The 16,778-nt window shown below is 49.3% G+C and overlaps 2 protein-coding genes across 2 annotated transcripts; both read left to right on the top strand.

The window, feature by feature from the left end:
* The first annotated feature begins 1,335 nt into the window (after window positions 1-1,335).
* LOC123054596 (ethylene-responsive transcription factor 1B-like) lies at window positions 1,336-2,198 on the top strand. The gene has a single exon (XM_044478395.1). The coding sequence runs from the start codon at window positions 1,406-1,408 to the stop codon at window positions 2,162-2,164; it is 759 nt and encodes a 252-aa protein (XP_044334330.1). The 5' UTR covers window positions 1,336-1,405; the 3' UTR covers window positions 2,165-2,198.
* An 8,968-nt stretch (window positions 2,199-11,166) lies between these two features.
* LOC123054595 (indolin-2-one monooxygenase) lies at window positions 11,167-13,084 on the top strand. Its single transcript, XM_044478394.1, has 2 exons — window positions 11,167-12,171; window positions 12,260-13,084. The coding sequence occupies exons 1-2, from the start codon at window positions 11,233-11,235 to the stop codon at window positions 12,923-12,925; spliced, it is 1,605 nt and encodes a 534-aa protein (XP_044334329.1). The 5' UTR covers window positions 11,167-11,232; the 3' UTR covers window positions 12,926-13,084.
* Window positions 13,085-16,778: the final 3,694 nt, after the last annotated feature.

Below are 16,778 nucleotides of genomic sequence, written 5' to 3'. Positions count from 1 at the left end.
CAGATCGGATGTCACGTCAAGGAGGTGGTGGCGGCGGCGGCGCCTCAAGCTCAAGGGTCGTCTTGTCCGAGGAGGAGCGCGCCGCGAGGCAACATGAACGGTATGACCGACGCAACGATGTCTGCCGCTCCACGTTCACTGAGTCTGGCGCAGCGCCGGAATGGGTCTGCAATGACCCAAGCCTCGTTGTTGCATGGCCCTCGACCGATCCGTCACCACCGCGGAGATGGGCGCCAGTCGCCACCGCCGCCTTGACGACGAGCTCGCCAGGATCGGCAAGGAGTGGTCTCTTAGCGACTCCTCCGCCAATGCCGGCAGGGGCAAGGCCGCCGTCAGAGCTCTGTAGGCGTTGTCGGCATTGGCCGCGGCGGACCTCCGCACCACGCAGGAGGAGGCGGAGTCGCTGGACAAGGCTATCGCGGCCCTCCAGCACCCTTCACCGCTGGAGGGACGACCACAACGACGGCACGGACAGCGATGGTGGTGCGGCAGGGCCAGGCAGCCACGCCTACAAGGTGGTCGTCCGCTATAGTGTTTAGGTTTCGTTTTCAAGTTTATAGTTAAACGGTCGAAATATCGACCTTTCGATGTAAATTATGTCCGATCTTGAATGAAATCCGTTGTGTTTGTTTAAATTTCGTTTGGTTTGTTTAAATCAGTTTGAAATGTTGCGGATAGCATTGAATGTCCGGCTCCCGCATCCGTGTTTGCGGATAGCCCCCCATCCGCGGAAGAATGTGGTGTCCAGTCCGTGGGTCAGCGTTGGAGATGCCGTTAGGCCACTAAACATTTTACATTTGCTTACTGAAGGAGTATTAGTCTTGGTCGAATTAGAAGCTGAAGTTTTTTTAAGTTGTACATCAAACATTGATATGTGTCTACGAAATTTTTAAGAATGTTCAAACATGTTTTATTTTCAAAAAAATGGATTGAGATCCTATACTTGGGGGATGCCCCAATCCCAAGGAATCCCACCCTGAAACTCCATATCGTAGGCGAAGGGCATGGTAAGGCTACTCCGAACACCTCGAAGCGTCATGTCGACGCCTTGGTGTTTCGTCGTATCCCGCCGCCATACGTCAGCCGGATCGAGCATTCTGTCTCCTCTTGTATATCCGGTGAGTCTCTCCCACGTCCACCGGACCGGCTGGTTGCCTCGTACCCGCTGATTGGTCCGCTTTGATGTCATGGTTAGATCATCGCTGAGCGCCGTAGTCCGTTCGCTTTTTAAACTATTCCGGTCAAATCAGGAGGTTTATGTAGGTGAGGTACTGGGGAGCTGTATAAAACCCCCGCGCACTTCCTGTTGCTTGTCAAGCCCCGCAAAACCCCGAACCAAGCAGGAAGCAGCCACTGCCTCTGCCCACCTCTGTCTGCTCATCGATCAGGCACGGCCGGTCAACCAATGGAGCAGCATTTCACCTTCACCTTCCAACCCGGATCCTACTATCACCACCACCCCCGCCACGACGCCGCATCGTCGTCGGACTTCGACACGAGCGACATGGACGACATGACCTTCCTCGGCACCCTCTTGGAGTCCACGGATCGTGCCTCCTGCTCTGACCCCTCTCTTTCTTCGAGCTCGTCCTCCTCCGACATGACGGTCGTGGGCGTGGGGGCTGCCGCACCACATGTGCCCGCCGGCAGCAGCTCGCCCAGGCGCCGCGCTCACCAAGCCCCCGCGGCGACGCCCATTGCCAAGGACTTCATCGGGGTGCGCACGCGCCCGTGGGGCAAGTTCGCGGCGGAGATCCGGGACTCGACGCGGAACGGCGCCCGCGTGTGGCTCGGCACCTTCGGCAGCCCCGAGGCGGCCGCCATGGCCTACGACCAGGCCGCCTTCTCCGCGCGCGGCGACGCCGCCGTGCTCAACTTCCCCGTCGAGCGCGTCCGGGAGTCGCTCCGCGCGCTCGCGCTCGGCGCCGTCGTGGGCTCGCCCGTGCTCGCGCTCAAGCGACGCCACCGCATGCGCAGGCGGTCGCCCAACAAGAGGCCCGTGAAGCAGCAGCGCCGGGTTGCCGCCGTGAAGGAGGACGCGCGGCCGGCGATGGCGGGCGTGGTGGTGCTGGAGGACCTGGGCGCCGAGTACCTGGAGGAGCTCCTCTGGGTGTCCGAGCCGCCCATGGATCATTTCCATACAACGGCGACGTCGTCGTTCTGACATTGCGAGCTTGTGTGCTTGGATTAGCATAGCTCCCGTGGGCTCGTGCCAATTTGATCGCATCGCATGCGACTTCTCAGTGTCCGAAGAAAATGCAATGTGTATACTACTATACAGTGCATAAGTAAATTCGTGTACGCCAGGAAACAGTTTTCCTTCTTTTCTCCTTGCCTAGCTAGCTGCATTTGTGTATGCATATTGCTGTCTGGGTGGTGCAGTGGAACTTTTCCCCTAATCCATTGCATCACATATCATGTTATCATATTAAATGGAGCCACTCCCAAGTTCAGAAACCGGTACGAACCATGCCTTTCAATCTATACCTACTGTTAAAGTGAGGTGATATTCTTAGTTTCGTCCCGCTTCATTTGGTCCCGCTTCAATTAATTTCACGTACGGTATTTGGTTGATCTGGAGAAAAATAAAATTGCCGATGGGAGGGTTCGATCTCATGACCTGTCAACCGGGCACGCACAGTTTGTCCAACTGACCCAGCTAGAGATATGAGTAGATTTTTTTCCTCCCGTTGCAACGCACGGGCCTTTTTGCTAGTTTAAGATAATCTGAAGTGACAAAAGGCTAGACAGTAAAGCCTGAAAAAAAAACGCAGCATCTGTGATTCCACATGCCATGCAGATTTATCCCAAAACCCTATGGTACATGTTCAAACTTCCCAGTACTTGCATATGCAAAGTTTGAATCTATCTGAACACCAAGACCCTTTTTTTAGGGCTATCACTAAGACCCTTGGAGGGGTCTTTCCTATTCTCTGTCCCAACAAGGGACACACTACTTTTCCATGTGAAATCAGATTGTCATGTCTACCTTCAGTTGGTTTTGGAAATCTTGCTGCCAGAAAGAAAACGGAACACTCAATACGAGAGAAATGAACCAAAAGAAAAACTTCTTACTTGTTGGTTATACACTTAACTACTCTTATATTTTCCCTAATCTGACGGTCCAACAAAAAGTCTTTCATGGTCACATCGTCCCTTCAAGGAAGGAGGTGAATAGATCTTTATTCACACACACACACACGCCCACGCGCGCGCGCACGCGCACACACACATGCAGAGGCTAAATGGCTCCCGAGGTCATCTGCTCCTGTGTGTGAACAGTACAATAAAATAAAATAACTAGAAAATAATAATAATAAATCTGATTAATTTTGACATGGATGATGTTTTAGGTGGGTGATGTCCATGCCAATTTTCAGCGTGTTTGGAAATCCGAGTAGCTTTGAGCAAAAACAATTGTTGGGTATGGCTCGTATTGTTTTTCTCTAGTTATCGTCGGACTTAACTACAACTCATTTTTTTATATCTAAACATCAGTTGGTTACGGTTCCACGATGGCTCATGATTTGGCATAGTGTTCGGAAAGAAATCTTTGATGCTCCAAGAGGTCAAAAATGCTTTATTAGGAACCAACTTTATTTTTCTATTCATGCTGGTCACCTCATTTTTCTTTCTATTTTTACACTGGCAGGAACTAGAGAAGTTTCGTATAGAATTTGTTCGTTCGACGAATGAAACATCGTAAAGATTGTTTGAGTTCTCCATGGAAGAATTTTGGTAATAAAGCATGGGAAAATGAATGGAATTACCTTTTTCACGTGTTCACGATATTTTTATGGTGATATCCATAGAAAGAATGTAACGAATGCTACTCAAGAGTGTTTGGTTTTGTCCACTTTCATGATCTTGATGTTGAAGCATGGAAAAAAAATGAGTGGTGGTAATTACTCCAGTTGATACGTGTTCACGATCCTTTTACTATGGGACAATAAAGTGCAATGAATTTTCTTTGAGGTTGTTTGATTTGTTTGCTTTCATGATTTTGATGTTGAAGCATGGAAAAAATCAATGGTGATAATTTTTCATTCACTGTTCATTGTCTTCTAGTGTATAATAAACTGAAAATAATATGTGGATAGCCAGACGCCGCCTACCCAAAAAGCTAGGGTTCCTCGGCCTCCCGCCAGCGCCGGTGCCGGTCTGCCCCGTCTCCCGTGGCCTTAGGGCCATGGGGGCGGAGTGGATCCCGGCCCTTGCCAGTTGGAGGGCTCCGTTTATAGATCTTTTTTCGAGGTTAGTTAGGGTTTGTGTCCTACTCAGGAAGGCGAGACGGCGGCGGCTCCCTGACTATAGAATAAAGGTCTCCCCGCCTAGTCCCCGTTCCGGTGATGCGTCTAGCATCGTCGGTGGGCGTGTGGAGGTGTGTCTCCAGTGGATCCATCTTTGGTGGATCTGTTCGGATCTGTTCGTCGTTCGCCTTTGTTCGCGTGTCTTCAGGTTGGATCCTTCCTATCTGCACTCTTCATCAGCTGCGGTTGCTGTTCTGGTGCGTTGGTTCTATGGAGTCTTAGCACGACGACTTTCCGACTGTCTACTACAACAAGGTTTGCCCGGCTCCGGCGAGGGAGGGGCGATGACAGCGGCGCGTCTTCGGCTCGCGTTAGTGCTTATAGTCGTCGCTAGGTGGTCTACGGATCTGGATGTAATTGTTATTATTTCTAGTGTTCGTCGTACTACCATGATTGAAGATGAATAGTTCGGAAGTTTATCCCGCAAAAAAAAAAAAGAATATGTGGATATTTGTCGAGTTTTTTCTATGTGTGCGCTTGCATTACATCGATGGTGATGCGTGGAAACAATGAATGGCGAAAATTACTTCATCTTCTATGTAGTTTTGATCCTTTTTCCAAGAAATAAATAGGAAAATTAAATGAATATTTTTCAAGATTGTTTGAAGTGTCCATGATTATTTCCAAGAGAAATGTAAAATAACTTTTTTCCAAGTGTCCATGATTTTTTTATCTCCAAGAAAATAAATAAGAAAACTATTGTAAAAAACTTTATTTTGGCGAAGATTACTTGTGGTGAACCAAAGGACCGAGGATGTGGAAAAGAATGACATATGAAAGAAGCTTAATGCGTGTTATGCAAAATAAGAGAGGTCTTGTGATGAAAACGACTATAGTTGAGGGTGTTAAATACAAAATGAAATCACCAATCTTATGATGGAATGCAAAGGTGTAATGTGGCCGAGAAGTTCATATTTGTGTGGAGTTGCATTTTCCACATTTGATCCAAACTAAAAATATGGGCAATGCACATGTACTTAAACCCGATCATGCTCCGGGCTGGGCCGGGTTTCAAGTCAGGCAAAAGCCTGGAGTGAAAATCCCAAGCCTAGGCCTGGATCGACACGAAACATGTGAACATCGCATAATTTTCAAATAATTATTTTAGGATATTTAACTATAGTATTATACCTATTTCTAACTAAAATGATTATTTAAACCTCATTTTGGGCTTTACTTGGGCTTTTGGGTGGGAAAGGTCGAGTCTGAGACCAGCCCAGATGTTGGTCTCTTGGGCTGGGCTGGGAGATATGATGATCATGATGGAGGGCTTCAGCCAAGCATGGAGGATATGTCTGTTGATGATCCTGGCAGGAAGCGGATGGAAAGGGAGGAACCAGGGAAGAATGCTATGGCGCCGGAGAAGCAGCAGGGGGAGCCAAGTGCCTCGGATCTTGCCATTGTTCCGGTGGGTACTAGTGTGGTCAGCCCTCTCCTGATCAGAGACCCAAAGCGTTCCAGGACAGAAGGAGAAGAAAGGGAAAGCTCAAGCATCCCGGTGAAAACTTGGCGGGCTCCTTCGAGGAGCGCCGCCGGGCCCAATGAGTACTTTCTGCTGGAACTGCCGCAGTGTGGGCAACGCCGCGACAGTCCAAGAACTTCGCAAATTCGTGAGGAAGTTTGCCCCTACCCTTTTATGTATCGTTGAAACTCAGATAGAAGGATCTAGGGTAGAAAGCTTAGCTGGTACTTTGGGTTATGATAATGCGTATGCGGTTGATAGTGATGGTAGAAGTGGTGGGATTGGATTATTCTAGAACAATGAAATAAAGATTGATATTTTCGGTTACTCTCGTTACCATCGGGACATGTCTATAGGGGAAGAAAATCATGAAGCTTGGAGAATGACGTGTGTATATGGCGAGGCTCAAACTCACCTGAGATACCGTACTTGGGACGTTCTAAAAAATATCAGCACATCCAGTTCCCTTCCATGGGTGTGCATTGGGGACTTCAACGAGGTATTACGTTCAAACGAACACATTGGTATTGGAATGAGAAGCAACACTCAAATACAAGCTTTTAGAGGTACACTCGATATTTGCATGTTAATTGATATTGGCTACAAGGGAAGACCGTGGACATTTGAAAAGAGAGTTGCTGGAGGGACATATACCAGGTGCAGACTAGATCGGGCGCTGGCGAACGCACCTTGGATGGCTCAATTTACTTCGGCTACTCTCGAGCACCTAACGGCCGCGACATCAGATCACAGTCCACTTCTCCTGGACCTCGGGCGGGGACAGAGAGATCCACAGCAGCGCACTTTCCGCTACGAAGCGATGTGGGAGAAGCACGAGGAGCTGAAGGGTTTTGTATAGACAGAGTGGGCGGCGTAGGGCACATGCAATAATGTCCAGGAACTGCATGACAAGCTTCAGCGGGTTTCTGCGGGTCTAACGAACTGGAGCAGGCAGTCCTTTGGGAGTGTAACAAAGGAGATTAAGGACTTGAAAAGGAAGTTGGATGAGCTTCGTGGTGATCCGCTCAGGGTTGCACCCACACATGTTGAGATTAAGACTAATGTGTAAGTGCATCTAGTGCCCCTTAGTGATTTTGGTGTATTGAAGACTTATAGGTTAAGGGACTAATGTGTTTATGAGTGTACACAGGTCTATAAGTCTATGAGGAGTTTGATATTTACAGAGAAAGTCGACCCCTAAAAATGAAGTTCTTCGACTGAAGACTTTGGATTTCTGAAGACTTTCTGAAGACTTTGAAAGTGAAGAAATAGGTGTGACCTTGAAGACTTGGTATTCATTTGAGGAACATGAAGCGTGAAGACTTTTGTTTTCGTAGTTTCATTTTCTCTTTCTTGAGTCATGGGAAACACCGTACTGTTAAAGGGGGTCGAGGAAATACTAAGGAAAAATTTCCATGTGATGCTCAACTCAAAATCCTACACCTACCAATCCCTTCGAGTGAAGCCATTGGAAATCTCATACAGTTCAGTCATATTCTTCAGTGACAGAGACGAAGTTCTTCTGGTCTCTGAGGAATTTGTTCTGACTGAGGAGTTAGGAATTCGCCAGTGCGGATTGCCTACACAGTGAGGAACATGATAGCCCTGAGGAATTTGATACTCAAATTTCCGACCGTTGCTGTGCTATGCGCCAGCTGTCCCAAAATATCTACCCACCTAACGGTCATATCATTTAAGGGCATTTATGTTTTATCATGCCGGGCTGCTCCCTAGGCTATAAATAGCCGCCCCCTACAACCACTAGCTGGTTGGCTGCTCCGAGAGAAACTGACACTTGTCATTTGAGAGCATCCCATCCTCCGAGGACTTTGAGCGAAAATCATCAAGTGAGGAAAACCCAAACCCAAACACCTACAAACCTCAAGTGATTGAGCATCACTGAAGAGATTGATCCTGCGTGGATCCGACGCTTGTTACCTTTGAAGACTGTGCTTCTTCCAGACGGTTAGGCGTCATGGTCTAGAGCATCCAAGAGGAAATTGTGGATCGCCGAGTGACCGAGTTTGTGAAGGTTTGGAAGTCACCTGAAGACTTACCACGAGTGATTGGGCGAGGTCTGTGTGACCTTAGCTCAAGGAGAATACGGTGAGGACTAGGTGTCCTGGACTGTGTGTTCAGGACTGGGTGTCCGGGACTGTGTGTCCTCAGGTTTAAATACCTAGCCGCTCCAACAAGACGTACAACTGAGACAACAGTTGGAACTGGTCTACCAAATCATTGTCTTCACCAAGCTTACTGGTTCTATTTCCTCAACTCTTTCATTTCCTCATAACTGTGTTGTGCACTTGTTCATATCTGTGTTTGAAGACTTTGACTGAAGACTTTCTCAATTTTTCTCAGTTCAATTTCTTCAGTCTGTTTGTCTTCATCCTGTGCTATCCCGTGTTTACGCTTTCTATACTCTGTGTTTGTCTTCATTTCATCATGATGACTATGCCTATGTTCTGCTATGCTTACTCTTGAGTACTTATTCCGCTGCAAGTAGTTCTTCGCTAAGGAATTTCCTCACCGGCAAATTCCTCAGTGAAGAATTCATAAAAATCACCTATTCACCCCCCTCTAATCGATATAACGCACTTTCATAATGAGAGACTAATTGAGCTATATCATCGTGAGGAGATAATGTGGAGACAGCGGGCAAGAATTGACTGGTTGGCCTCGGGTGACAAGAATACTAAGTTCTTCCACATGCGTGCGAGTCTCAGAAGGAAAAAGATTATGATCAAAGCATTGGAAAATTCCATTGGGGTGTTGGTGGATGACCCAGCTGAATTAAGGGCAATGGCGAACGACTTTTACCAAAATCTATATACTTCAGAGGGGGTGCAAGATATACAGCAGGTTATGATCATGTGCCAAGAAAGGTGACCGATGCTATGAATGCAGTTTTGTGTGCTCCGTACACTAATGATGAGGTGAAAACGACGCTTTTTCAAATGTTTCCCACTAAGGCACCTGGCCCAGATGGTTTCCCGGCACTATTCTATCAAAAGCACTGAGATGTGTGCGGTGAGGACGTGACGAAGATAGTCCTGAGAATAGTTAAGGGGGAAGAAAGCCCAGAGACCATTAATGACACAGTTTTAGTGCTGATCCCCAAGGTGACTACTCCCAACCTTCTCTCGCAGTTCAGACCTATCAGTTTATGCAATGTTCTATACAAGATCGCATCGAAGGTTATTGCAAATAGGTTGAAGCTTGTTTTACCAGATATTATCTCTGAGGAGCAATCTGCGTTTGTGCCAGGAAGATTGATTACGGAAAATATAATATGTGCCTATGAATGCTTACATTTTATGAAGAGAAGTAGGTCAAGAAACAACAGTTTTTGTGCTTTGAAATTAGATATGATGAAAGCCAACGATATGCTGGAGTGGACCTACTTGAGGGCTATGATGGAGAAGTTGGGGTTTGCATCAAGTTGGATTGATACAGTCATGGCCATGGTATCTTCAGTCTCTTTCTTGGTTTTGTTTAATGGAGAGAGGCTCGAGCGGTTTTATCCATCACGAGGAATTCGGCAGGGAGATCCTATCTCTCCTTACCTATTTTTGATTGCAGCAGAGGGCCTTTCGTGCCTCCTGAAATTCAGTTCACAGTCATCTACAGTCATAGGTATTAGAGTGGCGCCAACGGCACCTGCCGTGAATCACCTTCTATTTTGCAGATGACAACTTGTTGCTTTTCAAATCTAGTGTTGAGGCTGCAGAAAGAGTGTCAACCCAACTGACTATATATTGCAATATTGCAAATTCCTCTACGCACGAGACGAGTTGCTGACTTTTGGTCCTGGGGCGAAGAACCCCGAGGAAATTTTTCTGTCGGGTCTGCATACCGCATGTTAGTTCGAACTAAACACGATAGAGAGGGCTGGCTGGACGAAAGAGAAACACCATCTTCCAACGAGGGGGAAAGCAAGGAATGGAAGTCCATTTGGAAGGTTGCAGTACCAAGCAAAATCAAGGTCTTCCTATGGCGCCTCGCCCGACACTCCATACCGTCGAGAGACTTCTTACACAGGAGGAATATGGCAACGTCGAGGGCATGTGGTTTGTGCGGGGCAACCGATTCTTGGAGACATGCGCTGCTGAACTGCCCGATGGCGCGATGCACCTGGGCGCTTTCCTCGGAGATCATTTTCGATCAACTTAGTTCTCAGCAACAAGAGTGCCCAAAAATGTGGTTATTTGCTATGATGAGGTCTCTAAAACCTGATGACTTTATTCGGTTCTCAGTTTCACTCTGGGCCATATGGGGTGCAAGGAGGAAAGCTTTGTATGAAGGCATTTTCAAATCCCCCCATGCGACACATGGGTTCATAAATTCTTATATGACTGAACTTCAGTTTATAGCCCCAAATACAGTTGCGTCAGGGAGAGGAAGTGTGCACCACCCAATCTGGATCGCTCCTCCGGATGGCTATGCGAAGCTGGATGTTGACGCTGCTGTGGGGTGCAGAAGCCGCTTTGGAGCTGTCGCGGCGATTTGCAGGGACCAGGAAGGAGGCTTTCTTGGGGCATCGGCCTTTATTTTCAAGCATATTAAAGATCCTGCAATATTAGAAGCTTTGGCGATAAGAGAGGGCCTTCATCTTGCAGCAGATTTACACATACCAAGGGTACATGCAGCTACAGATTGCAAGGGCGTGGCAAACGAGATTGGCACCAGAAGTGCTGCGGCGTTCGGCCCAGTGATTAGGGAGATTGAGTTACAATCATCTTCTTTTATTTCTTGTAACGTAGTTTATCAGTCTAGGAGCTCAAACTTTGATGCTCACAGCTTAGCAAAACATGCTTTAATTTTGAGTGTTGGCCGCCATGTTTGGTTAGGCCAGCGCGAAGGCATTTCTTTCGCCCCTGTAAACATTGTGACGATGTAATAAAGCTTTGCGAGGTTGCCTAAAAAAACCTAAGACCGAAAGTGAGCTTTAACACCATTTCTAAATTCTTTCACTTGGTCCTTTTTTTTCTCAAAAACACTTGGTCTTTTTATGGGGTATTTCAGTTAGTCCTGGAGTCAGAATTTAGTGGCTCTTTTTCCTAAAAAAAAAGTTTTACGTGGCTCTGATGCATTGCTTACCACATATGTCACGTTTAAAATTGCATGCGCTAGTTAGTACATTCAAAATTCTGAAGAAATATGGGCAATGCACTTATATTTCAACAATCCAACACTTGGGGACGGAAGGATTTTGCTAGTTGTATTATCCTCATCTTTTCATTTTTTGAGACGCTCGATCAATCGATTTTGCTGATCACACATCCGACCAGATATTTTCTGCGAAATCAGAGGCTGGCACGCAAAGCGGTCCACCGCACGGCAAGAGCGGTGTGCCATCTCAAAACTAAAAGACACGCAGAACGGTGCATATATACAGGGGCATAGCATCATCGGGATTATATCAGATTATCAGTACGCCATCTGCCTTGGATTGGATCCATGGCTGGTGAAGCAGCAATCCATGGCGCAGCCACATCTGCACATGCATTGCTTCTTCTGTTCCTCGTCCCACTCGTTCTACTTCTCGTCGGTGCGAAAAGATGGAACCGGAGGAGCAAGCAGCGGCTGAACCTGCCGCTCCCACCTTCCCCTCCGCGCGCGCTCCCGGTGATCGGGCACCTCCACCATGTCGGCCCCCTCCCTCACGTCTCCTTCCGCGAACTCGCCAGTAAGCACGGCCGGGACCTCATGCTCCTCCGCCTCGGCGCGGTGGACACGGTGGTCGTGTCCTCGCCGCGCGCCGCCGCGGCCGTCCTGCGCACGCACGACCACGCGCTCGCGTCCAGGTCGTGCTCCGCCGTCGCCGACATCATCTTCTACAAGCGGACCGACGTCGCCTTCGCGCCCTACGGCGAGCCCTGGCGACAGGCCAGGAAGGTGGTCACCACGCACATGCTCAGCGCCAAGAAGGTGCACTCGTTCCGCCACGACCGCGAGGAGGAGGCGCGCATAGCCATGGCTAAGATCCGTGACGCGGCGGCGACCGCGGGGCCCGCGGCGCCGGTGGACATGAGCGAGCTCCTGGGCTCGTACGCGAACGACGTGGTGTGCCGGGCGGTGCTCGGGAGAAACCACCGCGACGATGGCAGGAACAAGCTGCTCCGCGAGCTGATCGACATCAACATGTCGCTCCTGGGAGGGTTCAACGTTGAGGATTACTTCCCGAGCTTGGCAGTGGCGGACGTGTTCACCGGCATGGTGGTGTGTCCCAGGGCTAGGAGGGTTCGCAAGAGGTGGGACGAGCTGCTCCACAAGCTCATCGACGAGCACGGGCGCCAGCGCGAGCAGGACGATGCCAGCGCAGACTTCATACACGTGTTGCTCGCCCAGCAGGAAGAGTACGGCCTCACCACGGACAACGTCAAGGCGATCTTGCTGGTACATACAGTAATTACTACTCCGATACTTCAGCAAAACTGTCAAATTAATCCATTCAGCGGTAATTTATTGGTATGGTAATTAACAGGACATGTTTGAGGCGGGGACAGAGACGACATATCTGGTGCTGGAATTCGCGATGGCAGAGCTGATGAACAACCCGCACGTCATGGCCAAACTGCAAGCGGAGGTGAGGAGGAGGCGAGCGCCGGCGGCGGCCGTAGGCAAGGTCGACGAAGGACAATCACAACAAGACGTGGTAACGGAGGAGGAGCTGGGCGACATGGCCTACCTGAGGGCCACCGTGAAGGAGACGCTGAGGCTGCACCCGCCGGTGCCGCTGCTCCTCCCCCACCTCTCGATCGCAGACTGCGAGGTCGACGGCTACGCGATCCCTGCCGGGACGCGGCTCATGGTCAACGCGTGGGCCCTCGCGAGGGACCCCGCGTCCTGGGAGGCGCCGGACGAGTTCGCGCCGGAGAGGTTCCTCCAAGGAGGCAGCGCGGCGGCGGTCGACAGCAAGGGGAAGGACTTTGAGTTTCTGCCGTTCGGGTCCGGGCGGAGGATCTGCCCCGGCATAAACTTCGCCAACACTGCCGTGGAGATGATGCTAGCGAACCTCGTGTACCATTTCGACTGGGAGCTGCCGGCGGGGACGAAGGGGGTCGACATGACTGAAGTGTTCAGCTTGTCGATCCGCCGTAAGGAGAAGCTCCTCCTTGTTCCAACTCCAAGATCTCGCCGCGAGGAGTGAGGCATGTTTGTTTCGAAAAAGCATTTAATTAGGTGCGCGCAATCAATCCGCATAGGCAGTCAAAGAAGTCATCAGAAAACTGGATGTTTTACAGCATGTACACGCAATATTCATGTTATGTCACGAAATTTCAAGCCCAAAATTCGACTTATACATAAAGAAACGGAAATGATAATTCCAGGACGTTCGGGATCTGCGCATGGCAAATCAAACGTCTTTTATGTCAATTTTAGTTGACGCGAGAATGACAAGTTTAATTAACAAACACGTCAATTTCCAGTAAATAACTAACTGAGGACGTAATTGCCATAATTATCAACTTCATATACGATGGCACAAACCAGAGACTTAGGGGTGTTTGGTTCAGGGACTTTTTAGTCCCAGAGACTAGAAAAAGTCTCTAAAAAGTTCCTAGGAACCAAATGGGAGGGACTTTTTCTACAGGGACTAGAAAAAGACTCTACTAGAGAGTCTTTTTTGATTAGTCCCTGGGACTAGAAAAAGTCCTAAGACTTCTGAACCAAACACCCCCTTAGAGCATCTACAACTGGATCCCTCAAAACCCGTTTTAAACGCCCAATCAAGCCGCCCGGTCACGATTTTTTGACCCAGACGGGCCCCTCAAACGGCCCTCAAACGCCCGAGCTGACCGGCACCCCCCATATCCAACCCAAATATGGGGCGGATATGAGGGCGCCCAGGCACGCCCGCCACGACGGACTGACGAAGGGGTCCCAGCCGAAAACGCCCTCAAACCCGGAGTGAGGGGGGGTGCTTGTTGTTTCGAAAAAGCATTTAATTAGGTTCGTGCAATCAATCCGCATATACTCCAAGACCTTACAAAATAATACATCAAAAAGTCAGAAGCCATTATCTTGACAACATTTATCGTTATTTCTATCAACTTGATGAAAGGGTGCAGATTATGTGTGTCGCGTACCTTGACCTCACAACAAAGGCCAACATCTAAAGCCGGAGGCCTCAACCAAGCCGCATTGCCGGGTCTGGGGCACACACCTGCCCGACACACTCTTAGTGGTCACTGCAGCGCATGCTGCAGAAGCCGCCGCCACCGTCTTCTATCGATCCATCTTCAGAGTAGGCACTGACACATCGACCTTGCCAGACCCAACTGACGTCGACGCCACCACGACACCAGACAGTGCCACCATCCTGCGCTCGTCCATCAACACGCGTCCACTGCCGATACCCGCCGTTATCGATGTGCTAGATGCCATGCCGGTCGTCCTTCGCGAACACCACCTCCTGCCACTGGTCCCATCCCCTCCGCCCGCAGTTCCTCTAATCGAGCACCCGAACACCATAGGCGGCGCCTCCAAGAAGGGCACGACAAACGTAGTGCCACCGCTGCCCAATCTGAGTAGATTTTGGGTCTTCACTCGGGCATTTTGTCAGAGTGCAGAGGAGGTACGTCGACGGCGCCTGCAAAAGGGGAGCGGCGACCTTGGTCATCGCCATCGCCGGGATGAGAGAGCCATCCAGAGTTTTCTTCGGTCCGAATCCACCTCTACCAGCCCCCACCAACGCACCGAGGCTGAGGACGAGACCGCAAGCCACCAAATGAAGCGGGAGAGAGAGTCTGCAATGGGAGGAAATCGACTACGAGCACCGCCGGCCGAGGGCGCCGCCGCAATACCTATCAGGGCCACTGCCCCAGATCCAGATTTCTCCACAAGGGCCGGAGCGATGAGATCTGCCGACGCGTGACCAATGCCGCCGCCCAAGCCATCGTCGGGAGTTAGCCAAGAACCCCCCCTGGCACAAGCCTTGGTTCGTCACCACGGGCCACCACAACCTCGCCACCACGCGTCATCGCCGGTGGCAAGAACCCGCGCCGCTAGCGACCCAGATCCGGGGAGGTGCCCCACATCACCCAAATTGGCACGGAAGGGGAGAGAACCTCCGCCACCGCCGGGCTTTGCTCGGTGGCTTCCTCTAGCGGCACCAAAGGGAAGAACGGGATCTGTGAGGTCCCGGGGACTAGCGTTCGGTGTCCGCCCGAGTCACCCAGATGGGGGGCGACGCGGGGGCGTTCGGGTTTTTTACAACATGTACAGAGTATTCATGTACACAAAATTTCAAGCCTAAAATTGGGCTTATACATAAAGAATAGACCTTTTTGAAGGAAATATGCCCTAGAGGCAAAAATAAAGTTGTTATCTATATTTCCTTATATCATGATAAATGTTTATTATTCATGCTAGAATTGTATTAACTGGAAACTTGGTACATATGTGAATACATAGACAAAACAGAGTGTCCCTAGTATGCCTCTACTTGACTAGCTCGTTAATCAAAGATGCTTAAGTTTTCTAACCATAGACATGTGTTGTCATTTGATGAACGAGATCACATCATTAGAAAATGATGTGATGGACAAGACCCATCCGTTAGCTTAGCATAATGATCGTTAAGGCTTATTGCTATTGCTTTCTTCATGACTTATACATTTTCCTCTGACTATGAGATTATGCAACTCCCGAATACCAGAGGAACACCTTGTGTGCTATCAAACGTCACAACGTAACTGGGTGATTATAAAGATGCTCTACATGTGTCTCCGAAGGTGTTTGTTGGGTTGGCATAGATCAAGATTAGGATTTGTCACTTCGAGTATCGGAGAGGTATCTTTGGGCCCTGTCGGTAATGCACATCACTATAAGCCTTGCAAGCAATGTGACTAATGAGTTAGTTACGGGATGATGCATTACGGAACGAGTAAAGAGACTTGCCGGTAACGAGATTGAACTAGGTATGATGATACCGACGATCGAATCTCAGGCAAGTAACATACCGATGACAAAGGGAATAACGTATGTTGTTATTGCGGTTTGACTGATAATGATCTTCGTAGAATATGTAGGAACCAATATGAGCATCCAGGTTCCGCTATTGGTTATTGACCGGAGATGTGTCTCAGTCATGTCTACATAGTTCTCGAACCCGTAGGGTCCGCACGCTTAACGTTCGATGACGATTTGTATTATGAGTTATGTGTTTTGGTGACTGAAGTTTGTTCGGAGTCCCAGATGAGATCACGGACGTGATGAGGAGTCTCGAAATGGTCGAGAGGTAAAGATTCATATATTGGAAGGTAGTATTCGGACATCGGAATGGTTTCGAGTGGTTCGGGTATTTTACCGGAGTACCGAGGGGTTACCGGAACCCCCCGGGAAAGTATTGGGCCAACATGGGCCTTAGTGGAGAGAGAGGAGGGCTGCAAGGGGTGGCCGCCCCCCCCCCCCATGGCAGTCCGAATTGGACTAGGGGAGGGGGCGGCGCCCCCCTTTCCCTCTCCCTCTCCCTCTCCCTCTCCTTCCTTTTCCCCTCCGGTAAGAAAGGAAAAAGGGGGGCTATCAAACGTCACAACGTAACTGGGTGATTATAAAGATGCTCTACAGGTGTCTCCGAAGGTGTTTGTTGGGTTGGCATTGATCAAGATTAGGATTTGTCACTCCGTATATCAGAGAGGTATCTCTGGGCCCTCTCGGTAATGCACATCACTATAAGCCTTGCAAGCAATGTGACTAATGAGTTAGTTACAGGATGATGCATTACCGAACGAGTAAAGAGACTTGCCGGTAACGAGATTGAACTAGGTATGATGATACCGATGATCGAATCTCGGGCAAGTAACATACCGATGATAAAGGGAATAACGTATGTTGTTATGCGGTTTGACCGATAAAGATCTTCGTAGAATATGTGGGAGCCAATATGAGCATCCAGGTTCCGCTATTGGTTATTGACCGGAGAGGTGTCTCGGTCATGTCTACATAGTTCTCGAACCCGTAGGGTCCGCGCGCTTAACGTTCGATGACAATTTGTATTA

The sequence above is a fragment of the Triticum aestivum genome, chromosome 2D, assembly GCF_018294505.1.
Source record: "Triticum aestivum cultivar Chinese Spring chromosome 2D, IWGSC CS RefSeq v2.1, whole genome shotgun sequence".
NCBI lineage: Eukaryota > Viridiplantae > Streptophyta > Magnoliopsida > Poales > Poaceae > Triticum > Triticum aestivum.
Note: the sequence above shows the minus strand (reverse complement) of the source record. Positions and strands in the feature narration are given on the sequence as shown.

Coding starts and splice junctions, on each gene's coding strand:
- LOC123054596 (XM_044478395.1), top strand. CDS start 1,406: ATGGAGCAGCATTTCACCTTCACCTTCCAACCCGGATCCTACTATCAC.
- LOC123054595 (XM_044478394.1), top strand. CDS start 11,233: ATGGCTGGTGAAGCAGCAATCCATGGCGCAGCCACATCTGCACATGCA. Junction 12,172..12,259: donor ACGTCAAGGCGATCTTGCTG/GTACATACAGTA, acceptor GGTAATTAACAG/GACATGTTTGAGGCGGGGAC.